Below are 14,526 nucleotides of genomic sequence, written 5' to 3' on the forward strand. Positions count from 1 at the left end.
ATTTTTGGTACTTGTTGTAAACTATCCAACTCCAAACTAACTCCTTCATGTCATATTTACTGCTACCAAATAACACACTCATGTAATTTCCCCTTTTCTATGAAATAATGTCAAAGATTCTAAAGGGCAAAAGGGTTGCAAAGAGAAAAGCCAGACACTCACCCTCTGGGCCCGTTCTGCAACGATAAAATTGACGTAACTGAGGGGCTCACGGGCAGGGTCCGGGCTGGTGAGCACGTACATGGAGAATCGGGGTAGCTGTCTTGTCAGCTCAAACACGTGAAACTGGGTGCTGTGGCCAACCAACAGGATAGAAGAGAACTGTTTGTGTTGAATGTTATTTCAAAGGGAAAGGCCCCCCAGATAAACATAAAGTCACTACTGGGTCATCAAGCTGTTACTTAAGGGTTTCACTAAAGAAACTCTGTCTACTCTCCTCCCCCAACCCCCGCCTCAAAAAAAAAAAAAAAAATTGAGGGTTCAAGTCCCACAGTAATGGGGCTTGGGATTTAGAGACAATGTGAGTCTGTGTATATACATGCATGCACCCAGGGTTTACAACACCCAAAAAGGAATGTGAAAAGGTTTCTAGCTTCCACAAATCTAGTGCTTTTCTTCACTGGCTGAGGTTACATATGACTGCCATGTAATGGAACCTAAACCCCTGTAGTCTTGGTGGCCAAAACTAAATTATCCATTAACTGTACTTTTGGAATTGCTGTGAATATGAGATCATCTGACTAAAGCCAGAAATAATCATTTCAAAATTACATACTTTTTATTTTTTGGAAAGATTTCAAATTAGAGAAATAAGAGGTCATGAGAAAACTTTGCCTGGGTGGAAAGAGCCATTAAGTGGCTTTTCTGGCCCCGGAGAATCCATGGCAAAAGGGGAAATCTGCACATTCTACTCTCCTCTCAGTGCTGCCTGGACATGAACCGCGACGTGCAAAGGGTCACCTGCTCCTGTAACCCACGAAGGTTTTCAAGTGCAGGTCCACGGGGACGTCTTTGGGAGGTGTGATGGGGATGCGGACGGAGCTGGAAAGGTGGTGAACACTGGGGTGCACCACGTGGCTTTCACCTGCAAAAATGCCCTCCGCAAAAATCAGCACTGCTCGGACGATGGTGTCTGCGGGGAAGAGAGAAGACAGCAGTCCAAGAGCCGCCCCCAGACGACACAGGTGCCAACGACCACCAGCCGTGTGTCAGTAGCGCCTTACCATTAGAGGTGGCAATGCACAACTCGGCATGGGCGGCCTGCGCCTCGCTCCCCAGGTTGACGGAGAGGGCGGTGTGGAGCTTGGTGTTGGCCGGGATCACGCCCCGATGCCCATCAGCCTCAATCAGAGGACCGCTCAGCTCCGCCTGCAAAACACGCACCCACCCCCCCCCACTTCCAACTCAGTCCCCAGAACAGTGAACTCACGTCCATTTTAAATAATACAGCTATTCAGCTTCAGAAGACAGATCCCCCGTCATCTTATATTCATCTGAGTCTTTAAACATCAGAGAACTCACCTCATTAGTGCCGTCACTCTAACCTGGCCTTTTCCCAAAGGAAAATACCCTCATCCCTTCCTGTGGTTAGGGACCACTGTCCCCCAGCATGCCTTTTACATTCTAAAAAAATTATTTATTGGCTATGCTGGGTCTTTGTTGCTGTGTGGGCTTTTTTCTCTAGTTGCGGTGAGAGGGCGCTACTCTCCAGTTGCGGTGCGCAGGTTTCTCATTGCAGTGGCTCCTCTTGTTGCAGAGCACAGGCTCTAGGGTGCTCGGGTTCAGTGGCTGCAACTCCTGGGCTCTAGAGCACATGCTCCATAGTTGTGGTGCATGGGCTTAAGTGCCCCAAGGCACTAGGATCTTCCCGGACGAGGGATCAAACCCATGTCTCCTGCATAGGCAGGCGGAATCTCTACCACCGAGCCACCAGGGAAGCCACCCACCTTTTACATTTTTCTGTATTGTTTTGTTTAAAATGACTAAAGAAATTCACTTAGTATAGCAAATTCAAACAGTTATACATGATGGGACAAATTAAAATCCTACTCCCCGGCTCACCCTCCAGCTAGTCGGATAAGTACATGTACACACATATACACACACACACAATACCACGCCCAGAGTCTCTGCAGTTGTCCGTGTTTATGTTATTTGTGGTTGCAAAAGATAAAAGATACTCTAAACACTATTCTTGCTTCCCTTCACTCAATAATACCAGACATCCTTCCACATTAGTCCAAGTGTATATAATTCATTCTTTTGAGCTGCTTAATATTCCCCAGCCCATCCTCCCTGTGACTGATCAAAAGTTACCATTGCTTCCAACTGTTCCCTGCTACAAACAGTACTGCAGCATGTTTGAACACTCGTGCAAATCTCTCTCTGGCTGAGCTCCCCGGCAGTGGGATTTCTGGGTTAAAGGATACGTGCCCTCTTCATCGTGACACTGGCGAAAATGCCAGGCCATCTGCCCACCCATGAGCGGGGAGGGGGAGCCCATGCCTCACCAGATGCAGAGACCCTCCTCCTTTCCCAACCACCCATCCTCCTGGTCACTCTAACCCTCTCAGCCTCCCAGGTGCCCGTCCCATCAGGTCCGACCTTGGCGTTGTCCTCATAGTTGCGCAGCTCCAGCAACAGGTTCTGTTTTTTCTGACTCAGCTCTCGTATCAGGTCCTGCTCTACATTGGTGTCCATGAGGTTGCCTCTCATCTCAGCCATGCCTGGCAGGTAGCCCCGGACTGACAGGAAGAAAAAAAAACCCACAGGACTGAGGGAAGGCCCAGGCACAGCCAGGTCTTACTTTTAAGTCATCAATGACCTAGTCTTAAAACCTAAGTTCTAATTTTCCCAACTCAGGTGAATTTATTAGGACAAAAGGGTATCAACACAAACACTTTATGGTGAATCTCCCGGGATTCTGACGCAATCAGACTGAAAAATCTGACTTCTGAAGGATCTCTCCTATCCTGATTTACTTTCTCCATCCACCGAGCAGCAGATTAACTGTTGGCAGCCATCCATCCGGTAATCTCCCTCCACCACACCAGCAATCGCAGATGAAAAGTTGTCCTTAAAGATGACCTCCCCGGTCCGGTCACTTCGAGCATCGACCTAAAAATAGAACAAGAACTTGAAAATAGCTTCTGCTACAGGTTCTTAAAAATGACACAAAATTTTCAAGTTCAATCAGCTTTAGTCTAGAAGTTTTTAAGAGGGCTCCATGGAGGGGACTTCCCTGGTGGTCCACTGGTTAGGAATCCACCTTCCAATGCAGGGGATGAGAGTCTGATCCCTGGTAGGGGAACTAAGATCCTACGTGCCACTGGGCAACTAAGCCCTCGAACCACAACTAGAGAGCCTGCACACAGCAGTGAAGGATTCCTCAAGCTGCAACTAAGACCCGATGCAGCCAAATTAAAAAAAATTTTTTAATGAGTACTCCAAGGGGTGCCCCCTGTGGCTTCTCAATACATAACTATAACCAGGGGGCCAAGAGACCTCACTCAGCTCTGTTTTTTTCTTAAAAGCTGTTTTATATATATTTTATATATACTGGCCTAGTATTTCATTTGGAGAAGTGGGTTGGCCGAGAGACAGTACTTTTAGAAAATATATAACACAGTGCGAAAGTCCAAACTGCCCAGGTTCGAATTCCAGCTTTGCCACTCACTAGCTGTGGGATCTTGGGCAACCTCTTTAACCATTCTGGACTTGGCTTCCTCATCTGAAGAGCAACAATAAGAACATGAGGAAAATAACTGTATCTACATGTCAGAGTTGTAACAAGTTCTAAAAGGGTTAACATGTGTTAAGCAGGTAGAACAGGGACTGGCACATAGAGGTATACAAGACATATTAGCTCTATATACAAATTTCACCTTTATTATATATAAATATATAAAATACATTACACCTAAAACTTTTATTTATTTGGCTGCGCTCTGTCTTAGCTGTGGCATCAAACTCTTAGCTGCAGCATGGGCTCTAGTTCCCTGACCAGGGATCAAACCTGGGCTCCCTGCATTGGGAGTGTGGAGTCTTAATCACTGTTCCACCAGGCATGACCCCAGTTATATCTAAAGTTTGAAAAATGCCAATCAAGCCCAGTCTTCCACCATCCACCCTTCTGGAATAGCCCTGTTTAAAGTTCCTTTGCTACGTGGACTACTGAGATACTGCAGAGAGTCCTACAATCATCCACATCTCCTTCCCAAAGGAGGCAGATAAGTAAATCACTGACCCTTCAGAAATGAATGCATCACAAAACAACAGGGAAGGATAACCACCTAAAATGAGCTTTTGTTCTAAGCAAGAACACATGCATCATCGGTTAAAGGCCAGCTACAGAAAATCTAACAGACCAAGCATCTCAGTGACCACTATTTTTGTCTTTTCATAAACAGCCTTCTGGGCAAAATTTTGCAGTGAAAAACACAGTAATTTAGGTCATAGCTTACTATCAGCTCCTACCCCTTGGCTGGAGTATACCATGCTCTTAATAACAACATCAGGTCAGCCTGAAAATTATGGATGCTAAAGCTAGTAAAGCAATGAATGGCCTGTACTGACCAGAGTTCTTCACACAAGAACAGTAAGTCTCGAACTCAGACTGAACTGAACTTGCTTCATTCTAACTTCTCCATGACCTTTAGCACTGCATTTCCACAATACTTAGCAAATAAGAGGGTTAATTTGCTAACTAAGAAACAGGGCTACAAATCTGCATTTCTGTGGATTTTCTATTCTTTTACTTTATCCAACATGAAAGTTTTGCCATGGAAGAGATGACCCTCCAACTCAACAAATGACCTACCAAAGAAAAAGTTAGTTGGCTAGTTGCATTTAAATTAAGTAATTTTGCACCTATGTTCACCCCGTGGATCTATATTCCTTTTAATGTTGTTTCTGTTGAGTGCAGATACCAATTGCTCCACTTATATAATGAACTGTATAGTTTGCTTCTCTTTTGTATGGCTTAGAACGTACAAACCATGATTATGTAATAGAAATTTCTTAAAATTTTGAAAGCATTTAACTAGACAGATTTCGAGGTTCAGAGTCAGATCTGAAGGTTACTTTTGATAACTTGACTCAAGTAATTTTCTAATTCTTGGATCAATCATAATACTTTATATTCCCCCAGAATAGAGTCCCCTTTTATGGATTTTCAAGTTTCTTAATAAGCAACTACACAGTCTTCCTTTGTAATTTTTAACACCCATACCAAAAACAAAACCAAGTGGAGAAGTAGGAACCAACCTAACGGTTTTTTAGAATGTTCTTCACATAACACCAAAGGAAGGTTACAAGACACTGGCCAAAAGTGAAGAAAAATCAAAGAAGAAAAGCTGATCTAGAATTAGCTGATCTCCTTCAGGCAATGAGCACTGACAAATGAAAGAGCTAGGGCAAATGGTATCCATGGAGATCTGGCAGCTCCTTCGGCAGTTTCTAACAAGATAATCCTGACTTGCCAAGAGACTGTACAAAGCTCTGATTTGAAGTTAAAAAAGGAAAGAAGCAAAAAAAAAAAAAATCCTAGTTTGAAATTATAGCTTGGAAAACAATGATAACATAACCCTTCCCACTAATTCTAAGATTTTAGTCAAACTTGAAGATTTACTAGAAAAGAGTTTTATACACAGTTCACTACTAGCTTATTAAAAATCCTTTTTTTTTTTACTTGCCTATGCCTATGATCAACTTGATTAAATTGATTCTTATCCCTTTAAGGAAGGGATTTAGATCTTCCTGGAGATCTTCCCCCAAATAGGGCTTATAAACTGAAAGGACACTCACTCACTCTGCAGTGTTGATAACCAGAGCAGCAAGAAAAAATCTAGGAAGATTATAAAGTTAAATTTGAAAGCACAGCCAAGGAACTCAAGTGCATATCCTCGCGTTACTGTTCGGAGTCATACAGCCAATATATCTCAGATAGTTATTACTTTAAATTATACTTGAACAATACTATTTAAACTTACCTTCCCATTGGACCAACCAGTTATCAGTTCACACACTCCATCAGAATTAAGGTCAAAAGCATGAATACTCATGGCATGATTTTTGGCCTGAAAAGGAATTTCAATAATTATTATAGAAGTCTCCCAATAAGTATAAAATCCCTGAATATCAGAGGCTGTATCATACGAACTTTAATTCTCCAGTATCGGGCTGTTTTGTCATAAACTCCAACTGTGCCATTGGAAAGGGCATAACCAAATCGACTGCCATACATGGGGCAAAGAGAGGTGATGATCTGCAAAAAATAATAAAAAAGATAAAGATCATTAAGGCTCAATTTAGTGCAAAGTGACTTTATAAAACTGCATACCTTGCTACAAGTGTGTTAAAATTAGGTTTAAATGCACTTCCAATCCATTAGTGGGGAATGTGTTCTTCTCTATGATCCATGTCCTCTATTTCAGATTTGGATCGTAAGAATTAAACTCACAAAGTTTACTGTTTTAGATCAAGCATACGTAGCAAATTTCAACAAATTATTTTTTTAAATAATAAAATCGAGGAATTAAGGAGGAAATAAACTATGTGCACAAGATCTGGAATATGTAAAACTGATGTTACACATACTAGCTCAAAATATTTTAATGATCATTTCAATTTCCTTAACTTACAATATCCTACAGTCTAAATTTTAAAAGGACTTATAAAATCCACAACTAAATATCTTTTAAGTATATACTTTTCCAAGGTATAATGTACTGTTTGCTAGAAGAAAACATAAACCTTTAAAAAGCAAAACCCCAGAATACCATGGATTTGTACATATCTAACAATATATAGAGTGCATATGTTATACTGGAGTATTAATAGGACTGTTAAGAGGATTTAACACACTTAAGAGAATTTACAATTACAGTTTACAAAATCTACAATTTTAGATACTGAACAAAATTATCCTTAAAAGTTAAAACCAAAGTTTAATGATATCTATGACCCTGCACGGAAAAGGCAATAGCACCCCACTCCAGTACTCTTGCCTGGAAAATCCCATGGACGGCGAAGCCTGGTAGGCTGCAGTCCATGGGGTCGCTAAGAATCAGACACGACTAAGCGACTTCACTTTCACTTTTCACTTTCATGCATTGGAGAAGGAAATGGCAACCCACTCCAGTGTTCTTGCCTCGAGAATCCCAGGGACGGCGGAGCTGGTGGGCTGCCGTCTGTGGGGTCGCACAGAGTCAGACACGACTGAAGCGACTTAGCAGCAGCAGCAGCAGCATGACCCTGAAGATCTACTTTCTAATTCTGACTCATGTAAGAGATAATAGGAAATAAATTGTATAAAGTAGAGAATAGTTATGTAATTTCTTCTACACCTACAGCTTTTCTATAAAACCACCCACTTCACTTAACTCTGAATACAAAGTGCCATGTGGGACTCTAGAATTATTTAGCTCAAGGCATTCTTTTGGCAGTACTGTTCATAATTTTGCTGATGTGCAAAAACACATTTGAACTAAGAGCAAAATCAAACCAAGAGGACAAGAAAATGGCCCTGAAGTGAACAATCTTATAAAGTCCACATTTTCCTAAATTTAGCCCGTTTGCCTAGGTCCCTTAGTCCTTTATAAGGTCACTAGTTTCTTCTTTTGTGGACTAGAGGATCAACAGGCACGTCAAATTCATCGCTGTTATTTCACGTTCTCCTGTTCTTTTCTAGGATTTAGGAAAAAGGTGTTTCACAGAATGTACTCCCCTTGCATCTAGTATTGACAATCAATAGAAATCCAATAAAACCTCAATGATTCCCCAAATGGGAAAAGATTTACTATGAATTTAAATGAAAGGGAAACGGTAACGCAGAACCCAGCACCTACAGGTCGGTAATTCTCAAGCTGGCAATCCCCTTCAACAATCTAATGAAAGCTAAGGACCGTCTCTCTAGAAAAGCAGACATGAAACACATACAGGTACACAAAATCCCCATATGGACACACATCTTCAGATATGCACTGCTTTTGGCACTCACTTCTCCCCTTCATTTTCCTCTACCCACAACTATCAGCTTACAACCATAAAAAGTGTGAGTACATAAGAAGTAGAGTCAGATTAAGTAAAAATCTATAGTAAAGGCGAAGAAGTAAAGAAGTGAAGTAGCTTAGTCGTGTCCGACTCTGCGACCTCATGGACTGTAGCCTACGACGTTCCTCCTTCCATGGGATTTTCCAGGCAAGAGTACTGGAGTAGGTTGCCATTTCCTTCTCCAGGGGATCTTCCTGACCCAGGGATCGAATCCGGGTCTCCCGCATTGTAGGCAGATGCTTTACCATCTGAGCCACAAGGGAAGTCCATAGTAAGGGTAAACCCTTCAAAATCACTGATAACACTTTATATATCAATATGCACGTTTTGCTTTTTGGTCTTCCTTTTGCAGGCAGGGGAACAGAAGCCTGATGTTCCTAAACAGGAAGCGACGAGAAGCAAGGATGAGTTCTTATCCCAAGGTGAGCTCTCAGGCCGCTGCCCTCAATCTTTTCTGATACAGCCTCCCAAACCCCAGCTGACTCAATTCTACACAATCCCACCATTTGGATCTCTAAGACTTCCTTCTGTTGTTTTTCCTTTCCGTCCATTTACAGGGTTCACAAGCCAATGCTCCTTTATTTCCTTCTCCTTCCTTAATTCAGAATATCCTAATTATCTTTTTGGTTTCCATCTTGCCCAATCCTGGAAAACCAGTGGCAAATAAACATCCTAAGAATAACAAACCATAAGGGATAAGGGCAATCTTTAGACACTGTTTAAAAAAAAGATAACTCTTTCAGAAACATTTCAGTTTCAATTACATGAGTAATTCTAATCAAAGAGAAACTATTCAAGTCCTCTGACATCTAGTTTTTAAGTTTACTGACAGAAATGTGCCTAAGAAGTACTTAATTTGAATGAAGAGAAAAAGTCCAAAACTCTCACATATACAGTTCATTCAATATTCAATCCCATTTAATACACATGATGAGAAGCAGGAGGAGGACCTGACCATGCCACTTAACAGCCATGAACTTAACAAAGAAACGTAACATGTTCCCTCATCTGTAAAATGAGAACTAATTCCTTCATAATTGGGCTGTTGTTGGATTAAATGAGTAGCTCATGTAAACAACTTAGAACAGTGTCTGGCGTATATCAGGTGCACCATAAATGGTTGCCATTATTATTATTATGTAATAGCTCACTAAAAGAAATACCTTTTGTGCTCCATAATTTTTGTCTGATCAGTGTTTTCAAAATATATCTTTTTTTTTCATTGGAGTACAGTTGCTTTATAATGTTGTACTAGTTTCTGCTGTACAACAACGTGACTCAGCTCTATGTACACATATATGCCCTCCCTCCCACCTCCCCATCCCTCTAGGTCATCACAGAGCACTGAGTCAAAAATGTATCTCAATAAAGGATATTTAAAGGCTTCTTTCTCTGTAACGTACTCCTCTGTTTAATCCCCACAGTCTTTACCCTAAAACTGGGTAGTGAGATGTCCCAGCACTCTTGTTTTATGCTCCATTTAACTATGCTAATCTGTCAAGGTTATCATAATTCTGAGGTGGTGCTTCTTACCTCTGTTTCTGTCATTTCTGCCACAATCTCATCTTCTTTGAAAACACGGATATCAAAATCCTCAGATCCAACAAGAAGCTGAAAGGAAAAAAAAAATCAGGCATATTTAGTTCAGTAAGTGAAGACAGCAAAATTTCCATAAATAAAACAAAAAAACTGCATGATACTCTGTATGCTGCTAGAGCCACCCAGGAACTCCAACTTCTTGGTGATGTGATGCTCAGAAAGGTTCCTTCCAATGAGAAGGTCGTGAGTCGGTCAGTGAAGAAACAGTGGTTACTACAGATCCTGCCATGTGGGCACCTCCTCCCAGAACAAGTTCTTTCACCAGGCTCCCTGGCTCAGCGTCTGTCTGACTGCAGGTGGAAGCCCTGCTTCAAAAGCCAGAGCCCAGTATCCACAGACAACCGGAGGGTAAGTCAACGTCCAACACAGTACTTCACTGGCTGCTCAAGAGGTTAATTTCTAGAGAAACCATTAAGAGTAATTTAAAAAGCTAAAAGCCAATCTCTAAAACTTCCAGATTCCTGAAAAAGTTGGCCAAAACTGAGCACTAGGTACTAATATGATTTTAAAACACTGGAATCAAGTTATGACACTGTGAATGTGACTCTGATCCCAACAACTATTCTGCCCTCTCCCCCATCAGGGGTCTCTGAAATACAGTCTTGATCTCTGTATTTGACAAATCCAAGTGAATTATTGTTCAAAAGAGAGGAGAAAGACAAATGAGGCCAATTAGTTCATCATTCAGGCAACAGAACAGCAAAATGAACCATGAGAAGCTAACACTTCTCTCAACACTAAGGTCACCGTCCTGGGAAAATGTACATACTCAGCTGAGACGTACACACAAGAGAAGGATCTCCTGCCCCACATACCTCTTTCTTCCCATCACCATCAAAGTCACACAAGGCCAAGGAATGAACGTTATCTCCAGTAACCTGAAAATAAAACCCAAGTCATTACTATGCCACTTCTTTTCACTTAATCCAAACATAGGAGCTACATGAAAGACAGGATGAAATAAACCACAAACTTAAAATTCACATTACTCATATCCTTTTTTTAACGTATAAAATTATAAATACTGTTTTATTTTGTTTCTATTATTCATTACTGTCAGCGGTTAAAAAAAAACAAGCAAACAAGACCTCAAGAACATTAAAAAAGTGAAGATGTTTAAGAGTACTAAAGAGAGTGTTTCGTTCTTCATACCGTCCAAAAGAGATCGTTTCCTTCATGATTGAAACCCTGCAGAGCACAGTTTCCACCAATAATTGCAAGAGGAGAGGTAATATCTCCCAAGGTCCCCAGCACAATTGCATTGGCCCCATCTGCTACCTAAGAAGAAAAACAAAGACGACAGACCCTCAAACACAATGCTGCACAGGCACACTGGAGGTAACATACAGCCTTCTTTTTATCTGGAAACTCAAAGGCCTCTGTCATCATTTCTGAGAAGCCACCTGGTCTCCTGAGAGGCAGGCAGAGCCATCCATCAAGGACAGCGTCTGTGGCTAACATGGCTCATGCAAGGATGAGCACTGACTCAGGATAAACTCAGGCCCTTGGTCTCTCACACCAACCTGCTATGATAACCTACTCTAAAACCCCAGGCTCTCTTGGACCACCGAGTTCTAGAGGCCAAATTCTCAGAGAATCAGACTTATGCCTCTAAAACACCCAAACTTTTGTAATCTATTTTAACCACATTAGATGGAAATCTATTAATACTGATTAATTAGTTCTCTTACTACTGCTCATTTTTAATTGTAAGTACTCAAAACTACAAGCACCTATAGACCCACCATTCTGAACTAGTAAACGTCTCAGACTTCTTGAATAAAGTACGTAAGCACAATTTTATGAAAATGTTCTAAAACTGACTGTAGTGAAGGTTACACAATTCTCTGAATAAACTAAAAACTACTGGACTGTATGCTTTAAATAGGTGAACTGTATGGTATGTGAATTATATCTTAATAAATCTGTTATAGAAAAAGAGTAAAAGTTTACATGTATATATTATGATCCCATTTTGTAAATAAAAAAAGAATTCACTCACAAATACTAAGTAAAAAGTCAGGATAAATCAATCAAGAGTTAAGTGTTATTTCCAAATGAAGAAATTATGGGTGATTATTTTTACTTTGCTTCTATTTTTATGTAATAAATATGGATTATCTGAGTATTAAAGTTGCAGTAGCCTGTAGATGGCAGGCTATGGTAAGTGCTTCTCCTGGAAACTACTACACTAAACTAAAATGCAAAGCCACCAGGAGACCTGTTTGCTGGCTTTCTGGCTGCTGGCTGAATTTTTAATGACAAATTTTGACAGATGAAAGTATCAACAGATACACTGTTGTTTTTCAGTTGCTAAGTTTCCAACTCTTTTGCAACCCCATGGACTGCAACCTGCCAGGCTCCTCTGTCCATGGGATTTCCCAGACAAGAATACTGGAGTGGGTTGTCCTTCTCCAGGGGATCTTCCCGACCCAGGGATCAAACCCACATCTCCTGCACTGGCAGGTGGGTTCCTTACCACTGAGCCACCAGGGAAGCTATAACAGATAATACCTCCTGAAAGATAATCTGGAACGTCACCAAATGATTACCAACCATGACCAAATAAATAAGTGTCAAGGAGATGTAAATGGCAAAACATGCATTTTTTTTTAACTACACTACAACAGCCACATAATAAACCAAAATAAATGTCTGATCTCTTTTGAGCGTTTTAAAAAAATAAAAAACCAGTGGACATTAATGGGAAGTGGGAGTTTTATGGTTATAAAGGGGTATACTTGCCTCTCTGTAGAACAAATCTGAATTATTGTAGACATCATAAGCCAACAGATTGGTCTGTGTCCCCACTAAGAGAGCATCATAGCCAAGTTCAGGGTTCAGTACTCCTGCGGTCAGGCAGCTGACTGTCTGGTTAATGTTAAGAAGTGAAACATCAGACTCCAGGGGGCTCTGGAGGACCCCAGGTGCACCGAGATGCTGGCTCCGTGCATGAGGGTTGTGAATAAAAACCTAAAAGGAAAACAGTTAATTACATCCCCTTAACATTAAAAAAAAATGCAAAATTAACATATATTTTTATTACAAGGCTCAGGTTATTAACAGATTACCAACGTTAACAAGAAGGGATTTAATGATCCACAAAACTTAAAGACACCCATACACAGTTCTGTGCACGGCTGGCTTTCAATCACTTCAAACTGTGGAAATCCAATGGCTCTCAGCCTTGTAAAGACCAAAATAATGGCCAAGATGTAGTTGTCACTTCCCAGGGCAGCTTACATACAACCAACCAGCAGGACGTTCAAGCACTCTCATATACCAGCCTTTTCCTGGTCAACCTATGGGAAGTTGCTATCAGTTACAATGAGACTGCGCACATACACAGAGATCAGAGAAAACTGAGTAATAAACACTTCATTATCTTTCATCCCAACACCTAACAAATTCATTTCCTAACCCTTAAAACTGATCGGTAGTAAATCTGTCTTATACTCCTAAACTGAGTCACACAAAGCAAGCTTCTTGAAGGATTTCATAGTCTATACAAGTATGCAGAATTAATTAACTCAAAGTTAATTAATCTAGCAGTTTCAACTATCACAAATATAATCATCTGAGTGTCCCTACAAATCTTTAAATTTCCCTGGGCTTCGTATGTAAAAGGTTTAGACTAGAAGCATTCTCAAGAAGGGGTAACTGGGTTTGGGGTGGGGGGGATCTTAGACATTAGGCCACAGATATACAGTACAGAAATTTCATTACGGAAATTTTCATTTTCTGAAAAAAGCAATATAAGAGGCAATATTAAAAAAGAAAAAGGGATGAGAAACTAGAGATCCCTTAAGCCCCCATCTAGTTCTAAAATTTGATGATTTTCTTTTACTTATATATTTTTGGCTGTGCTGAGTCTTTGTTGCTGCGAGCAGGCTTTTTCTCTAGTTGCAGTGAACAGGGGCTTCTCCTTGTGGTGGCTTCTCTTGTTGTGGAGCACGGGCACTAGGGTTTGTGGGCTTCAGCAGTTGCGGCTCCCAGGCTCGAGAGCACAGGCTCAACAGTTATGGTTCATGGGCTTAGCTGCTCTGAGAAAATTTTCCAAATTTAAACGAGCATTTCAACCCTTGGTGTAAATCTGTAATCCGGCGATGCAGGTTTGGTTGCTCGCCACTCAAAAGGCCAATACCCAAGAGACAAGTGTTGGTGGGAAAGGAAATTTTGCTTTATTCAAGAGGCCAGCAACCTGGGAAGAAGGTGGACTAACACCCTAAGACTGTCTCCAAGTTGCCAGATAGGAGACAAAAATTTTAAAGGCAGTGTGGGCAGGAGGGGGCCGCAGGGCATGCGAACAGCTCACGCACAATTCTTGGACTGGTTGGCATCAAGGGAGCTTTTAAGCATCACCTATCTTCTGGTTTCAACCCAGTCTGGGGTCTATATGCTCATGATCAGCAGTTTTCAACTGGCAGGGGACTGCTTCCTATAAAAACAACTTAGGAATGTGTGTCAGACCTTCCTAGTTTTCAGGGAACTGGGAGTTGGGAGTTTGCTAACTCTATAGTCCAAATGGTTCCCAGTTTCCCAGCTTAACAGCTTGTTTCTACACCTTCACATTCCTAAACACTAACACTTGAGCCAGCCTTCTGAGACTCAAAGGAGGCCTGGGAGACTAAAGCTTTTCAACAAACAAGAAGTAGAGGATACGGTTGGTTGGGGGGGGCTGTCCCAGGGAGGCCCCCTAGCGTCCAGCTTGGTAACAGTCCCCTCTTTTCTCTGATACTCCTCAAGCCTGAGGGTGTGGAACAAGAAAGGAAATATCGAGTTTTGGATAGAGAAATTACATCATTAACTCAGTAGAGGAACTCAGTATTAGGGGACTCGGTTTTAAGCCCAAGCAGGATTAATTTTAAATTAGTA

General features: G+C 41.3%; 1 protein-coding gene across 17 annotated transcripts in view; it reads right to left on the reverse strand.

Annotated features, from left to right (window-relative positions):
- BBS2 (Bardet-Biedl syndrome 2) overlaps positions 1–14,526 on the reverse strand; it is a 99,498-nt gene that overhangs the window by 6,249 nt on the left and 78,723 nt on the right. For 5 of the 17 annotated variants that reach the window (XR_014059699.1, XM_081510675.1, XM_081510674.1 and 2 more), the window contains 11 exons: positions 12,397–12,624; positions 10,804–10,929; positions 10,467–10,529; positions 9,586–9,663; positions 6,161–6,265; positions 5,991–6,077; positions 2,982–3,117; positions 2,605–2,744; positions 1,224–1,368; positions 961–1,132; positions 163–292 (listed from right to left, as the gene is read on the reverse strand). Coding sequence is in view for 12 of the 17 variants with exons in the window: in XM_081510675.1 (XP_081366801.1) it covers positions 163–292; positions 961–1,132; positions 1,224–1,368; positions 2,605–2,744; positions 2,982–3,117; positions 5,991–6,077; positions 6,161–6,265; positions 9,586–9,663; positions 10,467–10,529; positions 10,804–10,929; positions 12,397–12,624 (1,410 nt within the window). In the remaining 5 variants the exon portion in view is untranslated. Of the gene's footprint in view, positions 1–162; positions 293–960; positions 1,133–1,223; positions 1,369–2,604; positions 2,745–2,981; positions 3,118–3,676; positions 3,731–5,990; positions 6,078–6,160; positions 6,266–9,585; positions 9,664–10,466; positions 10,530–10,803; positions 10,930–12,392; positions 12,625–14,526 lie in introns of all 17 variants that reach the window. The other 12 variants (XR_014059701.1, XM_081510677.1, XM_081510672.1 and 9 more) reach the window with 7 other exon arrangements.

Source organism: Giraffa tippelskirchi, chromosome 7 (genome assembly GCF_054371585.1).
Source record: "Giraffa tippelskirchi isolate mGirTip1 chromosome 7, T2T-mGirTip1v1.2.pri, whole genome shotgun sequence".
Classification (NCBI taxonomy): domain Eukaryota; kingdom Metazoa; phylum Chordata; class Mammalia; order Artiodactyla; family Giraffidae; genus Giraffa; species Giraffa tippelskirchi.